Source organism: Equus asinus, chromosome 1, assembly GCF_041296235.1.
Source record: "Equus asinus isolate D_3611 breed Donkey chromosome 1, EquAss-T2T_v2, whole genome shotgun sequence".
Lineage (NCBI taxonomy): Eukaryota > Metazoa > Chordata > Mammalia > Perissodactyla > Equidae > Equus > Equus asinus.
Genome location: NC_091790.1, coordinates 201568385 through 201585684, shown reverse-complemented (window position 1 = coordinate 201585684; position 17300 = coordinate 201568385). Strand labels below are relative to the sequence as shown.

At 52.9% G+C, this 17300-nt stretch overlaps 1 protein-coding gene across 20 annotated transcripts in view; it reads right to left on the bottom strand.

Moving 5' to 3' along the window:
* The window catches only part of KRBA1 (KRAB-A domain containing 1), a 40608-nt gene that overhangs the window by 9413 nt on the left and 13895 nt on the right, over positions 1-17300 (bottom strand). For 9 of the 20 annotated variants that reach the window (XM_070515505.1, XM_014830524.3, XM_044759327.2 and 6 more), the window contains 8 exons: positions 17113-17286; positions 15038-15190; positions 14339-14521; positions 12960-13172; positions 12743-12874; positions 11513-11617; positions 10829-10990; positions 5217-9281 (listed from right to left, as the gene is read on the bottom strand). In XM_070515505.1, coding sequence (XP_070371606.1) covers positions 8353-9281; positions 10829-10990; positions 11513-11617; positions 12743-12874; positions 12960-13172; positions 14339-14521; positions 15038-15190; positions 17113-17286 — 2051 coding nt within the window. In that variant the 3' untranslated portion in view covers positions 5217-8352. Of the gene's footprint in view, positions 1-5216; positions 9282-10828; positions 10991-11512; positions 11618-12742; positions 12875-12959; positions 13173-14338; positions 14522-15037; positions 15191-17112; positions 17287-17300 lie in introns of those variants that run through there. The other 11 variants (XM_044758499.2, XM_044762571.2, XM_044762994.2 and 8 more) reach the window with 5 other exon arrangements.

The following is a 17300-nucleotide window of genomic DNA, read 5'->3' as shown; positions in this document are numbered from 1 at the left end:
ACTAAAAAGGACGAGGGGCTAGAAAAGTCCTTCTTTACAGAAGATGAAATCTAATAAATATAGATGGAATGATAAGATTTTTAAAACACTACTTTGCAACCACCAATGGAATAATTTATTTAGGCAACAATTATCAATGGATGCTAGAACTATCGGGGAAAGTTGTTGGAGAACGGGAAAGTCACAAAGTCTCAGCTCACTGAAAGCTGATTATTTGAATAGGGAAAAATCATCTTCGTGGGGAAGAGAGCTGGCGGGTACCATCGTAATCAAGCGATCACATTTATCGTCACCTATAACGGAACAGGTCGACAATATATACCTCCTGACGTGAAACAACGGCAAGCACTCAACAGCACCTGCGTCATAGTCCTCCCAAAAATGTTAAACCTGGATCCAACCATGAATCCAATTATGAAGAGAAAATTAGCAAATCCAGATAATAGGATGTTGTACAAGACAACTGCTCTGACCTATTAAGAAATGTCAATGTCATGGAGGGAAAACGGGTGGGAGACCATTCTAGATGAAAGGAGGTGAAAGAGACGCACCAACCAAACGCAGTGCATGACCCTTAGTTGAATCTTGGACAAAAAGAAATCGTAAAATCATTATTGGGACAATTGGGGAAATGTGAGTGTAGACTATGCATCATACAGTGATGTTATTATTGTCAATGTTAAATTTCTTGGGGGCGTTGGTCGTAGTATGATTATGTAGGAGATTGTCCTTCTTGCGCTATATATGATGACATATTTCGGAGTGAAATGCATGATATCTGCCATATACTTACAAATGGTTCAGCAACAGAGAAAAAATATCTATATTATGGAGAGAGGGAGAAAGTGACTCTGATTAAGTATTGACAATTGGCAAGTTCTAGGTGAAGTGTCTATGGGCGTTCATTGTACTGTTCTTTCACATTTTCTCTAGGTTTGAAATTAAAGGGAAAAATATCAATTCCACTACATGATATATATTTGTAAAGCTGATACAGCTATGTATTGCTAATGCCGGAAATCTTTTAGAAACTATTTGACTTTCCCTGTCCAGATCCCTAAAATGTACATATTCAGTGATCCTATTTCTTGGAATTTCAAAACGGGAAAAAAGCCATGGGCACAAAGATGTTCACTCCAAGTCAAACATCAAACAGTAAAAAGATGTCTAAACAAACAACGGTGCTCAGTTTCATGAAATATTGTCCAGTGATTAGAGTTATAATGGGAAACCATATAGGCACATGGAAACACTTAGGACAGACTAACTGCAGGCGGCAGTAGAGAGCAGCAGTACAAATCAGCCCCCAGTCAGACCGGGATTGTGCCCTGCAACCCACAACTTCTTAGATTTGTGATTAGGGACAAGCTACCGAACTCCTCTGATGCTCAGTATTTGAACCTATAAAATGGGGATAACAAACTTTACCTTTAAGATTGAAGTGAGGAGTAAAGACGTTTTAAGTCCTCACCACCATTCCTGGACCTAGCAGGTGTCACTGTCATTACTTTATCACTTCTGGCAGCAGGAGTCATGTTGGAGGTACTAACTTTGCTGGCAGGGGGAGCAGCAAGGAAAAACACGTGGGCTCAGGAATGCATAAGGACTAGCGAGCTCTGCCGGGGCTGAAATGAGATCTGTGAGGAAAGCAGTGTGACGAAATTGTTCAGCTAAGTCGAGGCCAGCTTCTGGAAGGCTCTGGATGCTTGCATAAGACCTAGGACTTGCTTCTGCGGTCAGTGGGGCGTCTCTGAAGGATGCTGCCCCACCCCCTGCCCGCCCCACAGCAAACAAGACCTGCTTTAGGGAGAGAAACCTGGCGATAGTAAGACAGGTGTTCATCCCCTATCTAGGAACCACACACAGGATGACTGCAGGTGCAGGACAGGGCAAGCTGTGAGGAGGTCCTTAAAGTTGTGTTTAGGGGTCAACTTCATGGCCTCCTACCTTTCTTTTCAGTCCCTGGACCACACTAGCTGCAGCTTTGATCTGTAATTGCCTGTCCTTCCCTGCAGATGGCGCCAAGGCCCGGGAACTGAGGCCCATTTCTGTTAGACCCCAGCTCTTCCCTCCTAAATCGGAATTCCAGAAATGCAGCCCCCTGCCGCTCTGCCTAGGTCTGACAGAGAAAGCTGACCCCGTGCGGTTTGAGGGACGGGGAGAGGCATCCCAGACTAAAAAGAGCCTCCGTGTCTGCTCACAATGGCCTGAAAGCCAATAGATAGGAGATAGAGACAGATGATAGACAGACCTACTGACACACAGACAGTCAGACACACATCAATGCTGGACCTCATCCAGGCCAGTTGAATTCGAATCTACGTGAGGCCCAAACCTGGTTTTTAAAAACGTTTCCCAAGCGGTCCCAATGCGCACCCAATGATGAGGACCGCTGCTCTAGGGGCTTGTCCTTCACCACCTTAATGACCAAGTCCAGACCATCACCAAGCTGGAAACATTCTAAAAAGTTAAAGTGGAGAGGATGGAGGATCTGAGTACATGCTGGGCGGACGAACATGCTCCAGGACTAGGAAGGAACACGTTTCTAACTTCTTTCTTGTAATAACCCACGACCAGCCTAACGTGGGGAGACAGAAACTCAGCACTGAGCCCCCCGTGTCCACAGTATTAGCTCACAGTTTCAATTAGAATCCAAGGGTTCTGGGGCCGGCGCGGTGGTGCAGTGGTTAAGTTCACACATTCTGCTTCGGCGGGCCAGGATTCGCAGGTTCGGATCCCGGGTGTGGACATGGCACTGCTTGGCACGCCATGCTGTGGCAGGCGTCCCACATATAAAGTAGAGGAAGCTGGGCATGGATGTTAGCTCAGGGCCAGTCTTCCTCAGCAAAAAGAGGAGGATTGGCAGCAGATGTTAGCTCAGGGCTAATCTTCCTCAAAAAAAAAAAAAAAAGAATCCAAGGGTTCTATAAACACTAGGGAAACTTTAGCGAGTTCAGTCCAACACTCTCATTCTCTGATGTCTCAGATCCAAGTAAAGGTGTTATTCAGATAGTCATTTTGTGTTTATTGAATGGCTACTATGCCCCTGACCCCGTCCTGGTGCAGATACACGATCCGTATCTGCACTCATTCACAGAGCTTACAGTCAGGGCAGGGAGCAGATGTTCAGCAAATAACAAATAAATGTTGCAGGTTAGCAATTTAAAAAATAATCTTTTTTCTTTCTCCCTAAGTTGCCTCAGACTCCAGCAAATCTCGCTTGACGGTGCAGCCTTCCATGGCTCTTGCTCTGCTCGTCTCGGCCTCACTTGGCTCTGAAACCACATCACCCCAGCTCCAAGCACGACTCAACCCTCTACCTGCTGTGTGACATTGAGCAAGTTTATTAATCTCTGTGCTTCAGTTTCCTCACTTGCAAAATGAGGATAATAATATTGTTAACACCTAATCAAGCTGTTATGAGGATTAAGGAATGAAGGAAATCATAAAAAGTGCTAGATAGTTTCCTCCACATAAGTCTTTCGTGGATTTATTCCTAGATTCCTTACTTTTTTGTTACTACAAATGAAAAAATTAAATTTCACTTTTTCTAACTACCAGTTGTTGGTATATGAAAATACAACTTATTTTGGTATATTGTAAATTTATTACTTTTAATAGCTTATAAATTTCCTTAAATTTTCTATGTATACGGCCATGTCACACTTGACTGATGACTCTTTCGTTCATTCTCTTAAGATCCTCATCCCTTTTATTCCTTTCTTGCCTTCCGTCCTGGCTAGAACATCCCCTGCAACGCTCAACTGCAGGATGAGGGGGGCCTCGTGGTCTTGTCCCTGACCTGACCTGAGGAAACACTTCAACATGTCACTATTCAGTATCAGGTTTGCTAAAAGCTTTTGTTTTTATTTCTTGTAGATAATCTTTATCAAATTAAGGAATTTCCTTTTTCATCCTCTTTACTTAAAATCTTTATGGATGTATAGAATGACATTTCTCCATCTATTGAGAGTTTCACATGATTTTTCTTCTATAATCTATTATTGTGGTGAGTTACTACTTAATGACTTCCAAATGTTAAACCATCCTTGCATCTCTGAAATAAATGCACGTTTTAGTCTTCTGATATATTGTTGGATTCTGTTGGATAATATTTTAAGATTTTTGCTTCTCTGCACATTTCTTTTGAGATGAGTGTGATTTTCCTTTCTTGTCCTCTCCTCAAATTTTGGTTTCAAGATTATGCTCTCTCATAAACTGAGTCGGAGTATCCCCTCTTTCTGTTCTCTGGAATAGCTGGGATGCCCTCCTCCTCAAACGCGAGTGAGGACGTGACCTGAAGCCTTCTGTGTCTGCAGTTTCCTTTGCGGGAAGATGTGTGATCACTGACGCAATTCTTTGAACGGCATGAAGCTATGAAGGTTTTCTGTTTCTTCTTGAGTCTGTCAGTTTGCATTTTTGTAGGAATTTTATTTCAGTTTCCTAATTTTTGGCAAAGATCCTTAAAATATCACATTGTTATCTTTAGACAGCCCGCAGCATCTGTAATCACGTCACTTTTCTTAGCCCTGAGATTATTTGTGCCTTTTTTAATCGATGAAATACACCACAGGCTAATCAATTTTATTGGTTTTGCTAAAGAAACAATTTCTGGCTTTGCTGATCATATCTATTATGCTATTTCATTAATTCCTGCTTTCATCCTTACATCCCCCCTCCCTTTTAGGTTCTTTGGAATGCCTTTGCTGCCCTAGCCGTTCCTCCTTGGAACTTCCCAGGCTTCACCTTTTCACACCCTCATTGCCTATAAATTTCTAAATCCTGAGTTTGCTGTATCCTACAAGTTTTGATATATGGTACATGCTTATAGTTTAACTCAAAATACTTCTAATTCTCATTATGATTTCTTCATTGACATAGTTTATTTGGAGGTATAACTTTTATTTTTTGAACATACAAAAATTTCTGGTTATTTTTTGTTACTTATTTGAAGCTTAAAAGCTAAAGTATGGTCATAGATTATATTCTATATAATTTCAATACTTAAAAAAATTGTTTAAACTTGCTCTAGGGTTTAGTGTACAGCCAATTAAAAAAATGTTCTATATATGCTTGAAAAGGATGTCTATTTCACAGTCCTATGGTGCCGGGTTCTATATATTCATCAATCAGAACAAGACTGTTATTAGCTTGTTCAAATCTTCTATAACCTGCCTGATTTCTTCTGTTAATTCCTGAGAGAGATATGCTATAAGTCTTCCCAACATGATTGTGAATTTGCCTGTTTCTCCCTTAGGGTCTTTCAATTTTGAGGCTAGTAGAGGGAAATAACAGAATGATTACAACATTGCTGATACAAAAGGCATCAGGGAAGAAGAAAAAAACCTCAGAACAGGTGGGACAAACATAAAGCACAAAATAGGATGATAAACATGTCAGTAATCATGTTACATGGAAATGGATTAAGGGCTCCAAGGAAGGAACAAAATTTGTCAAGCTGAATTAAAAACTAAAATCCAACTACAGGCTGTCTACAGAAGCCACATCTAAAACACAACACACAAAAAAGTTGAGAGTGAACAGTCTGGTCTGCCAGGTGCCCAAGGTCCTTAGGAGGGAGCAGTGACATCAGGAGTGGAGGAAGTGAACTGTGGCCCCTGCACCCCAACCCCATGGCGGCCTCCCTTCCACTGGACCCCTCGGGGGGAGCCCTGGAAATGGGGGGGAGGGGGCGTCTTCTCTGATTCTGACAGGTGGAAGCGGGACCCTCCCCCTTTCCCCGCCTGACAGAGGAAGGTGGAGACAGAGCACTTCAAGGGCCCCTGACGCGAGCCCCGTGGGGAGAGGTTGGCCAGGAGCGTCTTCTGGCTCCTTCCAGGACGGCGGCAGGCAGAGCCAGAGCCTTCTCTGCCCCCTACTCCCAGACCCCCAGAACCCCTGAGTTCAAAAGGTCCCTCAGTTTCTCCCATCAAAGTGACATTTCCTCCTCAAACCACCCCATGAAGTAGGTGAAGGAAAAGGACACAGTCCTAAACTCCACAGATTTTTCACCCGATCAGTGACTCTAGAAGGCTTTTCAGTGAACAGTTGTGAAAGGGTTTTCTTCGTGTGGCAAGGGACAGGGCCTGGGAAACTAACTCCTGTGGGACAAACATGACTGTGGAGTGGGGAGCTTCTTAAAATTTTATTACTTATTTTCCACATTCTTAAAAAAAAAGGATTGAACTTCGTATATGGTCCGATTGGATGTGGACTACTGAACCTGGGGACACTCTGCGCATCGTCGTCTGCGCAGCAGGTAGGGGTTGGAAGGAGCTGGGCCCCGGCTGTGAGGGGACATGCCAGGGCTGCCAAGCACAGCACCCTTCTCAACTATCAGTCAAAAGCTGTGTGATCGTGAGCAAGTGACACCCTCTGAGCTCGTTTGCTCCTTTATGTCCGCTGCAGAGGGTTTGTGCGATGGCTGATGTTTGTAAATTCCACAGAACAAAACCTTAAACTGCCATATGAAGGGGGATGGCAGACCACCTCCCACCACCCCTGCTGGGAAGGGCGAGGAGAGGAGAATGCAGGCCAGCCAGGCCGGACAGGAGGGCCGAGCAGGAGTGGACAGAACTCTCCTCCTCACTGCCAGGGCCGCTGCTCCCGAGGGTGGCACCCTCCTCAGGGTCCTGTCCTACCCTGTCTACTGGCTCTAAAACGTGCCCAGCGTCGCTCCCTGCACAGCTTGAAAAGGAGCTGGACTCATCTTCCTGAGGTCTTCATGAGCGGAAAGCCTAGAACTCTTCCGCTCCTTATTCTCTATCAAGTATGGCTAGACGTGAAGACCACTTACTTTAAACGTCCTACTTACATGATCTCAGACATTAGCTTCTAAGACAGTCAGCTTGGGACTTATTCCAGTCCTGAAAACATTTTAACGTCCCCTCTTTGTGACAGTCTGCATCAGCAGCCTGCTGCAGTGAAGGGCACAGGCCAGGCCCTGTGTGTGGCCCCAAAGACCCTGACTTTAGGGGCACAACGGGCACAGCAGCCACAAGGTACTGCTTGTGCAGCTGCTGTGGCTACAGCCTCTTCTGGGCCCCGGGTTCCCTGACAGCAGAGCCACCTGCCAGTCTATGCCAGGCCAGTCTTTCCCAGGCAGCACGTGTACACAGAGTCCCAAAGACTCCTCAAATCAGGAACTCAGGAACACAAGGTTCACGGAAGAGCTCTGACCCTGGGGGAGGAAACAAGGTGGAGAAGCGACAGGCAGGCTGTTACTGATGCACCGCCACGCGGCCGCGCCATCTGAGAGGCAGGGCCCAGAGCAGGCCGTCTGGCCACCAGGAAAGCAGGCCTAGTGACACCCTGGTCACACTTTCTTCTCCCAAGATGAACCCAAGACAACGAGCCCAGTCCCTTATATGTGTTACAAGTTGAAATGTGTCCCCTCTAAATTCATATGTTGGAGTCATAACCCCTACATCTGACCCTATTTGGACACAGGGTGTTCACAGAATACGGTTCAAGTGAGGGCATCAGGGTGACCCTGGTCCAATGACTGTGTCCTTACACAAAGGGGAAATTTGGAGACACGCATACAGGGAGAACGCCCGCCACGTGAACATGAAGATGGTCACTGATGAGCCAAGCAGAGAGGCTGGAGCAGACTCCTCACAGCCTCAGAAGGAACCAACCCCACTGACATCTTCATCTTGGACTTCCGGCCCCCACAACAGGGAAAGTAAACGTCTGTGGCACTCTGTTACAGTGCCCCAATGTGCCGCCATGACACAATGTGCGCCACTCCTTCCCAGGGAGTCACTGGGGGAGTCCATCCCGCAGCCGAGCCTCCAGCCATAGGCAGATTGCTGAATTCTCTCCAGGGTGTCGGAGGGCAGGCAGTGGGCTACCTCATCCCCAGGACTGGTAGCATAACCAATCGGCCACGCCCTGGGGTAGCCCGCCTGAGCCTTCTGTAGGAACCAAGGGCCCCTCCCTTAGCAACAACCTTCTTTCATTTTGGAATCCACACGGGTGAATCCAGCTTAGGCCACAGGGCAGAGCTCTCCCCAGACGAAAGCTATGCCCACAGTTACCAGGAAGGCAAGGCCACGCCCTCCTCTGCGCTGAGATGGGGGCAGCTGTTAGGACGAGGGGCTCTCACGACCCCTCTGCAGCTGCTTGAAGTGCCCCAGGCACACGAGTGTGTGCGTGCGTGTACACACACCACCGGCCTGCCAGCTTCGGCAGTTCCAGTGGGAAGGAAGGCGGGGGGGGGGGCAACATCTGAATGAACCTGAGGCAAGGCCAGCAGCGCGGCTGAGGAATGCACCCCAAATACAGCCTCCCTGAGCAAAGAGCATCCTGGAGTCGGGCAGTCAGGCCAGTGGCGGAACTCCAGCCCCTTCACGGCCCAGAAGTGGGGAAGGTTCGGCTGGAGTGGGGTGAGGGGGTCGGATGGTCCCTAGGAGCAGCGGCCGCAGGCGGAGCATCCTGGGCAGGACTGCGCTGGTGAAGAAGGTGGTCAGGGGCCCCCCAGCTCGGGCCCCTCCATTCCCCACCCCACAGCTCCTCCTGCAGGGCTCTGCAGGCCCCTGCCAGCAGGCTGTCTGGAGCCTTCGGCAGGTTTAGGGGTCCGGCTGGTGCAGCTGCCGCAGCCCACAGCTCCGCCTCTGAGCGGGCTGCAGGAGAGGCTGTCGGGGAGGGTAAGACAGCAGGCACTGAAGGTGGCGTGGGGCTCTGCTGGCCCCCAGTGTGTCCGAGGTGGGCATGCACAGTTAGCACAGGACAGCAGCTGCATGCTGAGGAGAGGGGCTGCTGGGAAGGGCTGGTATTGGGTCCAGAAGGTTCTGCTGGGGGGGTGTCTGGAGGTAGTGGAGGCACTGGGCGGAGCCTTCCGCTGGAGAGGCCTGAGGAGTTGCCAGCCCTGCAGGCCTCGGCCTGGCTGCGCAGGACCTTTGGTTTCGGCCGGGTGGGGGCCTTCTGTCTCCAGTAGGGCAGGTGTCTGTGGGCGGGGCCGTTAGCCCAGCGAGGCCCCCGGGGGAGGGCCCACGGCCAGGAAGCCTGGCCCTTTGGCCCAGGGCCCCGCGTGCGCCTCCCCAGCCGATCCACCTGGGTCCTCATGGTGGCCACTTCCTGAGACAGGCCTGCCAGGGCCGCAGCGAGCCGCTCGAGCTTCTCTGACAGGGCAGCGCTGAGGCTACGGAGCTCCTGCTGCAGGGAACTCCCACAGGGGCAGGGTGGCCGCGGAGAGGCAAGTGGCAAAGCCGGAGGGACGGGGGCCACAGGCGATGGCTCAGGCAGGCCTCTGGGAAGCAGTCTCCCGTTGGTCCTGGCTAAAACCAGAGCAGGGACGTGGGGTGAGAGCTCTCTGGCTGTCAGAACCTTTCTCTGCCCCCAGGGGTCCCTTCAGCTAGTGTGTTCGGCAGCCTGCCCCACTAAGGCCTGGCTTTAGATGGACAGAAGTGGCTCAGGCTTAAGAATATGGATGCCAAGGCCCAGGACATCAGAAGGGGCCATGTCTCCTGGCTGTTCCCCAAATTTACGGATGGGATAAACCACAGATTGGACAGTGGCCTTCCCACTTTCTAGGCAAAGGATCAATGGGTTCTTTGTGTCACCTTTGGGACCAAATGGCGCCCCAAAACACCTAACCCTGCTCTAGGGAGTCAGTGGGCAGGGCCCGAAGAAGCCCCCACAGACAGCACGAGGCCAAGGCCACCAGCAGCCCTGGGAGAGGGCCCAGGAGGGCTAGTTCAGCCTGGGACCTGGGAGCTTCCAGTGCAGTGACCAGGGGGCTGTGTCAGCACCCAGTGCTCTTGATCACAAGCAAACCACAAGGGTTCCTGCCTGATTCTGACCTTTACCCTCCTTATTCAGAAGTTACAGACTCACAGAGTTTTAAGTCTTAAACTACTTTAAGAAAAAAATCATCTAATCCTTCATGCTAAGTTCCCTTGGAACTGGTCTCCACCCCAGGTAAACCTCACAAGAAAGCCCGGATCCCCCCTCAACACCGCTGACCGTGCGGGGCAGTCCTCCTCTTCCGCGTCTCTCTGAGCCCCGCCTGGCTCAGCCGCTCTCCTCAGCAGCCCAGGGCTTCAAACGGAGGAAAGAGCGAGGACCCAAGTGCTGCTGGTCAAGTTCTTTAAGGAGGACCTAAGCTGAGGGCTAGTGAAGCTGCGGGGGTCACAAGTCCACCTCTAACTGAGGGAGGGGCGACAGGTCTGCCTTGGGCCAGCACAAAGCTCTTAATAAAACAGCTGCTCGAACCCACAAGCCAGTGACGGAGGCCCTGGAGGCCACGCTTCAAGCTGCTGACGTGAGGTGCTCAGTGCCCGTCCTAGACTGACTCAGGAGGCCGAGCCCCAAGCCCTCCGTGCGTCTCCACCATGGTCTAGGGACGAGCTTCCTCAGGGTCAGGTGCGATGCGGAACCGCGTCTCTCCAGACACCCTTGGCGGGGCCCCTCAACACGCCTGGGCCTCGGTTTCCTCATCTATTCTCTAAAATCCCTTCAAACCCCAAGCTTTGGTTCTGGGTGTATCTATTCTGGTATACAGCTCAATTTCTGTTCTGTTTCTAAAAAGCACCTGTGCATTTACGAAAAAGCCAGCCACTTCTAGACAACAACACTGAAATGAAATAACCCGAAGTGAGTTCCAGGTGAGACTCTTCCTACCTGTGACCCCAAAGAGCCCAGAATGAGGTGAAGAACAAGCTTTCCCCACACTGTGCCCCAGGGTTCTGGCCAGCCCGCCCTGCAGGAAGGAGCTGGGCCTCGGGAAGGGCGGCTGGGTAGCCGTGCAGACGCTGACTCCCTGCCCACCCCTGAGCCACAGGGCTCCTGGCGACCTGAGGGGATGGGGGAGCCACCAGGTCACCTGCAACACTTGGTCTTCCGCTTCCAGGCCCCAGGCCCCTGGATTCTTCACTAACGCTGGGCTTCCAGGATAGGGACCCATGGGCTGGCCCAGGAGGCCGGCAAGGTCCCGGCCGGGGCTTTCTCTCCAGCTGAGGGGCAGGGCTGGGATTCACAGCTGCCTCTGTGGAAAGAGCACAGAGCACTGGGCTGTGGATACGCACAGCCTGGGCAGAGCCACGCTGACGTGCAGGTATCTGGACATGGCCTAAAAGAAACAGAACTTTCAACTTTAATAATGGTTAAACAAGATGCGAGATGTACACACTTGGCCTCTCAGGGAGCCCAACTCTGGCTGAATGGTTGGCTAGGGCGTGTGACGTGAGTGGGCTGATTATCTGGAGGGCTCTGCAGCTCTGGCATGATGCCTTTGGCTCTCCCTGGAGTGGAGGCCAGGAGAACAGGGGGAGGGGGCCACAGTCTGCAGCCCCCCACGAGGCTCCTCCAGGGATGTGCTGGGAGCACCCTGCGGGCTGTGGGAGACTCTGTGGTCCCTACCCAGCCCACTCTGCTGTTTCCCGCCAGGCCCACTGGGCAGTAAAGAGTGTGGGTACAGCCTGGACCCGTGTGGAGGCCACGGACTCTGCAGAGCCACCGGCCTGAGTTCTGAGGAGCCCCCTTCCCCAACAGTGCACCCCACCCCTACCTCCTCCAGTGCTGCCCAGGGGGCCTGGCCGGCCCAGTGTCTCTGAGTGCACTTCTCTCCAGGGCGACTGGGACCTGTGTCCCGTCTTCTCTTCTCCTTTTCCTGCTGGGAGCAAACACTGGATCAGGCCTGGGCTGAGCAGCAAGGCAGCCTGGGGAGCAGGCAGCAGTTCCCACTTTCTTGGCAGGACAACATCTAAGCTTTCCCGAGTGGAGGAATCTCACTTTCAACACTTTTTATTTATTGCCAATTTTTTTTAACGTACACTATTATATACATACATATGTGCGTGTACACAGACAGTACCTGACACTAAGCTTCTGATGCCGAGGCATCCATTTCAAAAGCCATCCATCCTGGACAGATGTCTTGCCAGCTGTATGACACAGCTACTTGCACAACCAGATACGGAAACAGGCCACCCCCACCCAGGAAGCCCCTCTTCCAGAAAGGCCTGGCTGACCCAGATAACTGACCGCTTCAGTGACCCCACTTTTCCCTTCCTGCTCCCTGGTTCCCGCGCCTATGCTCTAAATTGGCCAATAAAGAGTGAACCTGCCAAAAACTAGGCACCCTACCCTCGACCCTAATACAGACAGAGCCTGGGTCTGCGCACACTTTTTCTCTATCTGCGACCTCACTATGTGGCCCTCAGGCATGCTCTGTACTCTCCAGGACCTGTGAATAAGAAACCTTGCTCTCAAAGTTCCCTGAGGGTTTTTGTGGAAGTGTGTCCTGGGATCACAGTAAGAACCACAAGGGTCGGCCAAGCCAGAACACTGGCCCTGCCCCCGAGGGGGGTGACAGGTGCTGGAGTGAGGGCCTCAGGCGCTCCTAGCTGAGAGCATCACTACTGATAGCCAGGGACCCACGTACCAGTACACACATGTACACATTACATACACATTATTAAGTATATGCAGCATGCATATGTTATACATATATATATATGTATATATACTTACTATATATAACTATAACATATACTAAGTTTATTTCCAGGCTTTCTAATTAAACACACTTGTTTAATACTCCTGGCGCCATGTGCGCCTCAACAGCCCATCTTTTTCTCTCAGACACAATTCATCTTACAGGGAACTCAAGAATGACCAAAGTAGAGAACGTTCTGGCAAGAGTCAGGCACAGTGACAGATGGGACTCAGAGAACCCAGTCTCAGGACTTGTGGCCCCCTGGGGGACACGCCCCCTCTCAGGAGACCCCAGGCTCACCTGCACTGAGACCACAGGGGTCCCTGGGCTCTGCTCTCCTTGGAACTTCACCAGGGCTGCTGCCAGCGGGGGCACCGCCAGGGCGCAGGGATGGAGGGCCAGGACCCTTGCAGCTGGGAAGGCGGCCCCTCTCTGGCATCACAAACAAAGCTGGTGTCAGGCGGTGGCCACACCCTGTGCGTGGCTCCCTGCCCTCTTCTCTCCCACACAAGCTCACCCTGCAGGAGCGGCTGCCAGAGCTCAGGCTCCAGCCTCAGGTCTTCTCCTTCGGAGCTGCTGAAGCTCGAGCTGGAGCCGGGGCTGGGGCTGGAGCTGGGGCCAGGGCCAGAGCCGGGGCTGGCCAAGCAGGCGAAGCGCAGGGGCCGCCCAGGCAAGATCCCCTTCAGAGAGTTCTCCAGGCAGTGGAGTGGGGAGGGCTTGGTGGCCACCCCTGGGCAAATGACAGCAAAAGAACCCTCTGTCCATCAGCCCAACGAGAGGCAGGAGAACCCTTTGCCTTAAAGCACAGGGCATGCAGAGCTGGTCCCCTTTCAGCTCAGCCTGGTCAGGCCCCTGGCTGGTTGGGAAAGCCAGCTGGGGAACTTTCCAAAAGTCTCAAGACCCTGGAAGTCACTAGTAGTCTGGTCCCAGCCAGGCCCTGCATCAGATGAGCCAGGCAGCCAGGACCAGCGGTCCAAGAGCGGAGATTCCATCACGTGCACAGCAGGTCCCCAAAAGCCAGTTCTTGCTGGTGGGAGTATTAGAAGTACCACATTTATTCAAATAAGCCAGATCCTACCAGTACCAGTGCACTTCAGCAGGTCTAGGAAGGACTTCTGCTCTCAGTTCAACCAAGCGGCTGCAGCAAAGGGAAACCCCTCTCAGCCCCCAGGCAACTACAGCAATAGAGGAACTCACCAGTCCTTCCCCTAGAGAAGCCCTACGGCCAGACAAAACCAGCGTTCTCCCCACCTTTGCAGCACTCTGCAGCACACCTCACAGCACTCCAGCCAGCAGTCTTTGGGGAATGCACACCCGCTACAGCATGCAGCCAGCAGTGCAGAGCACACCACACACCCACTCCAGCACACAGCTAGCAGCGTGGAGCACACTGCACACCTGCTCCAGCACACCTGCTCCTGCACGCAGCCAGCGGTGCAGAGCACACTGCACACCCGCTCCAGCACACCTGCTCCTACACACGGCCAGCAGTGTAGAGCACACTGTATACCTGCTCCAGCACACACGCTCCTGTGTGCAACTAGCAGCGTGAAGCACACCGTATACCCACTCCTGCATGCGGCTAGCAGTGTGCAGCGCACTGCACACCCGCTCCACCACACCTGCTCCTGCATGCAGCTAGCAGTGTGCAGCACACTGCACACCCACTCCACCATACCCATTCCAGCACGTGGCTAGCAGCGTGGAGCACACCGCACACCCGCTCCAGCACACCTGCTCCAGCGTGCAGTCAGCAGTGCAAAGCACACACGGCACACGTGTTCCAGCACACACTGACACAGGGAAGGAAGAGAGGAAGGGAGATCTATCCTCTCATCAAAGATTCTGTTGAGAGGGAACACATGCCAGTAAACACCGGGGCAGATGTCAGCTCACCATCTTGGAGCCACCTCCCGGGTCCCGGCCTGATGGCCCCATGGTCTTTGAGCCCTCGCTGACAGCAGGCAGGGACGCTACTAGAGGTGAGAGCCTGTGGGCTAGCCAGCTGGACGCTCCTGGTGGGCACTCCCCCGCTGCGCTGTCCTAGACGGGCTGGCGCACAGGCCTCGCCCCTCAGCCCTGTTTTAACGAGAAGCCAAGAGGCCTGTCAGCCCCATGCTGGCACCGAGGCTAGGAAGTTACTGGACATAGGACTTCTCAGGCACACCAGCTGCAGGTGTGAACACTGGCCAACTGACGGATATCCCAAGGAGTAGCCCAAGTCCTCCAGGATCTCTTTATTCCCAGACCCAGCTACCTGGACTCCTGGTAGCCCCACAGCTCAGCGACTGTGCAAGACACCAAGGCACATGGGGCCGACACAGTTAGGATCAAAAGACCCTCTGTTGCCAGGGCCCCGGCTGGGCTCCGAGCGGATGGTGGCACTGGGTGTCCTACCCCGACGCCCCCACTGCTCAGATGCCAGCAGCACGCTCTGGCTTCCCGGCCTCACACAAGCCTCTGGCCACACCAGGTTGGAGCGCCTTCTCAGCAGGGGTGGACATGAGCCCACGGCTGCCGGGAGAGGCCATGCCAGGGGCGGCCGCAGGGGAGCCACCTCTTCCTGCTCCCAGACACCCGGCAGCCGTGCTTTACCTTCCGTGTCTGCCGTCCAGTTCTTGGCCTCTGCTCTCCGTGGCCCCCTGTCCCCTGCCGAGGACCAGGACCAGGCAGGCTGAGGCCCGGGCACAGGTATCTCTCGGAGGCAGTTCTCCAGGCCCTGGAGCGGGGAGCTTCCCACTGGGCTTCCTGTGAAAACCCAACGTTCACAGTCTTGGACGTCAGAGCTCAGTCTCTGTGAACCCCAGAGCCTTGCCTGTGTCCCGTGTCCAGCGCAGCCGGGGCCATGGGAGGAGGCACAGAGCACTGGACCTGTTGTGCCAGTTCAGGACACCCGGACCGAGACCTGGCCCTGAACACACGTCAGTCCCAGCTCTGGGCGGCCCTGCTCGGGCTGGCCCTGGAAGAACCCAACCTGTCTCGGCCACCCACACAGCAGCCTGCTCAGTGGGGTGTGATGAGGGAGCTCGGCCACCGGCACGGGCCTGGGCTCCCTCAGGACACCTCGCCTCGCCCTTGTGAGGGATGCCACGGCACAGCTTCACCCACAGGACGGCCCTGAGCAGTGAGGGCTGCCTCCACTACTCAAAGAGGAAGCACTAAAGGCGCCCTCACCTCAGGGTGTGAAGTAGCAGCTCGAGAAGGCCAACACTAATGCAGTTTCAACTTGGGAAAAAACAAACCTCAAAATTCATATTTCTATTGACAGAGCTGTGGAAGCAACAGGAACTAGATGAACCGAAATTCTAGAAAAGGAAAGGCGCTTCCCACATGAGCTGACATCCCTGGCCATGTTCTTTCTCAAAGGTGCTTGCTGGTGCAGACAGGGCAGGCACAGCGCAAAAAAAGAGAAACCCTGAGAGGTCCCGGCAGTTGTGTGGGGCTGGCAAAGGACCCACTTGAGGGACCCCAAATGCGGTTCTCCCCATAAGACATTTGCTGAGTTCTGGGAACAGAGGGAGCTGGGGAGCTGGGCTGGACGCTTCTCAAAGGCAGCGTGAAGCCTCGTGCTGCTTGGGTTACTTAGCAAACAAAATCCATCAATGGAGGACACACAAGAAAGACATGCGCTCCCTTCTACGGCACACTGTGCAGCTGTCAGAGAGAAGGCAGTGGCGCCAAGGTCCAAGGAATGTCAGATGAAAAACAGCAGGGGAGCAAAGATGAGCATGAAGACCCACAGCAGGGGGCGAGGCTGTGTGCAGAACGCCGCCAAGTGTGAGCACACCAGAAGCCTGGCCATGGGGAAAGCATCTCTGCAAGGTGACGGACTCTCAGCAGTGGTGACCGAGGGAGGATACGGGTACTGGAGGGGAGGGAGGCAGACGTCACTTTCCTTTAGGACCTTGTGTAGCTTTTGAACAGACCATATGATTATGTTACCTGCTAAAAACTAAACCTTAAAAGTTGGCTGTGTTTGGGGAGGAAAAAACCCCCACAGGCAAGCAGCTGACCCCTGGAATGGTACAGGAATCCAAGCCGCATGGGACACTGAAAGGCCCCAGTCCTGCCCTACAGGCCCTGGCTGGCCTGGAGCAGAGTCCTGGGCAAGCTCTAGGCCTTTCCAATGACACTGGACGTGGCCAGAGCACAGAGGCGAGCACGGGGACCAGGCATCTGTGGACAAGGCAGACCAAGAGCACTCTGCTTATTCAGGTGGGAGAAAGAGGTCGAGAGGGGACCCTGGACAGTCTCGCAAGATTTTAAAGAGGTGACAGCTCAACACAGATGCTTCTACATGGAGGGACCCAGAAAAGATGCAGGTTACCAGAAACAATCTTCAAGGTGGTTTTACAGGAACCTGATGACGTTTTTTCCTAAGTTGAAGGTCAGTCTGATGTTACAGGAACTTACCTCTTTGTGGCTGGCAGAAGAAACAATTTGACAGCGAATGAGGCCCCTTTTTATTCTTTAAGAGATCTTCTGAGCCAAGCTGCTAAAACGGACCCCCCATTGAAACAGGTCCCGTGTCTGCTCCCGCCTTGCCATCCCCAGGCCTACTCCTGGCACTGGGCATGGTGGCCTGACTTGGTCGGGTCAGACACGCTGGTGGCCAGGGGGCCTCCCGTCCTTTCCCAGGACCGACTCCCACCTCAGGCCGGCCAGCTCACCTTTTCCAGGTGGACGTACTTGGCTGCTCTCAAGGCTCTGGAAATCCAGGTCCCCATCGGTGCTGCTGGACGAGGAGAAGCTGGTGGGGGTGCCGTGGAGGGCTGGGAGGAGGGCAGGGCTGTCTCTCACAGAGCCCTGCAGGCCCAGAGCCAGAAGGGGCCCCATGGTTGCCTCTGTGGGAAACAGC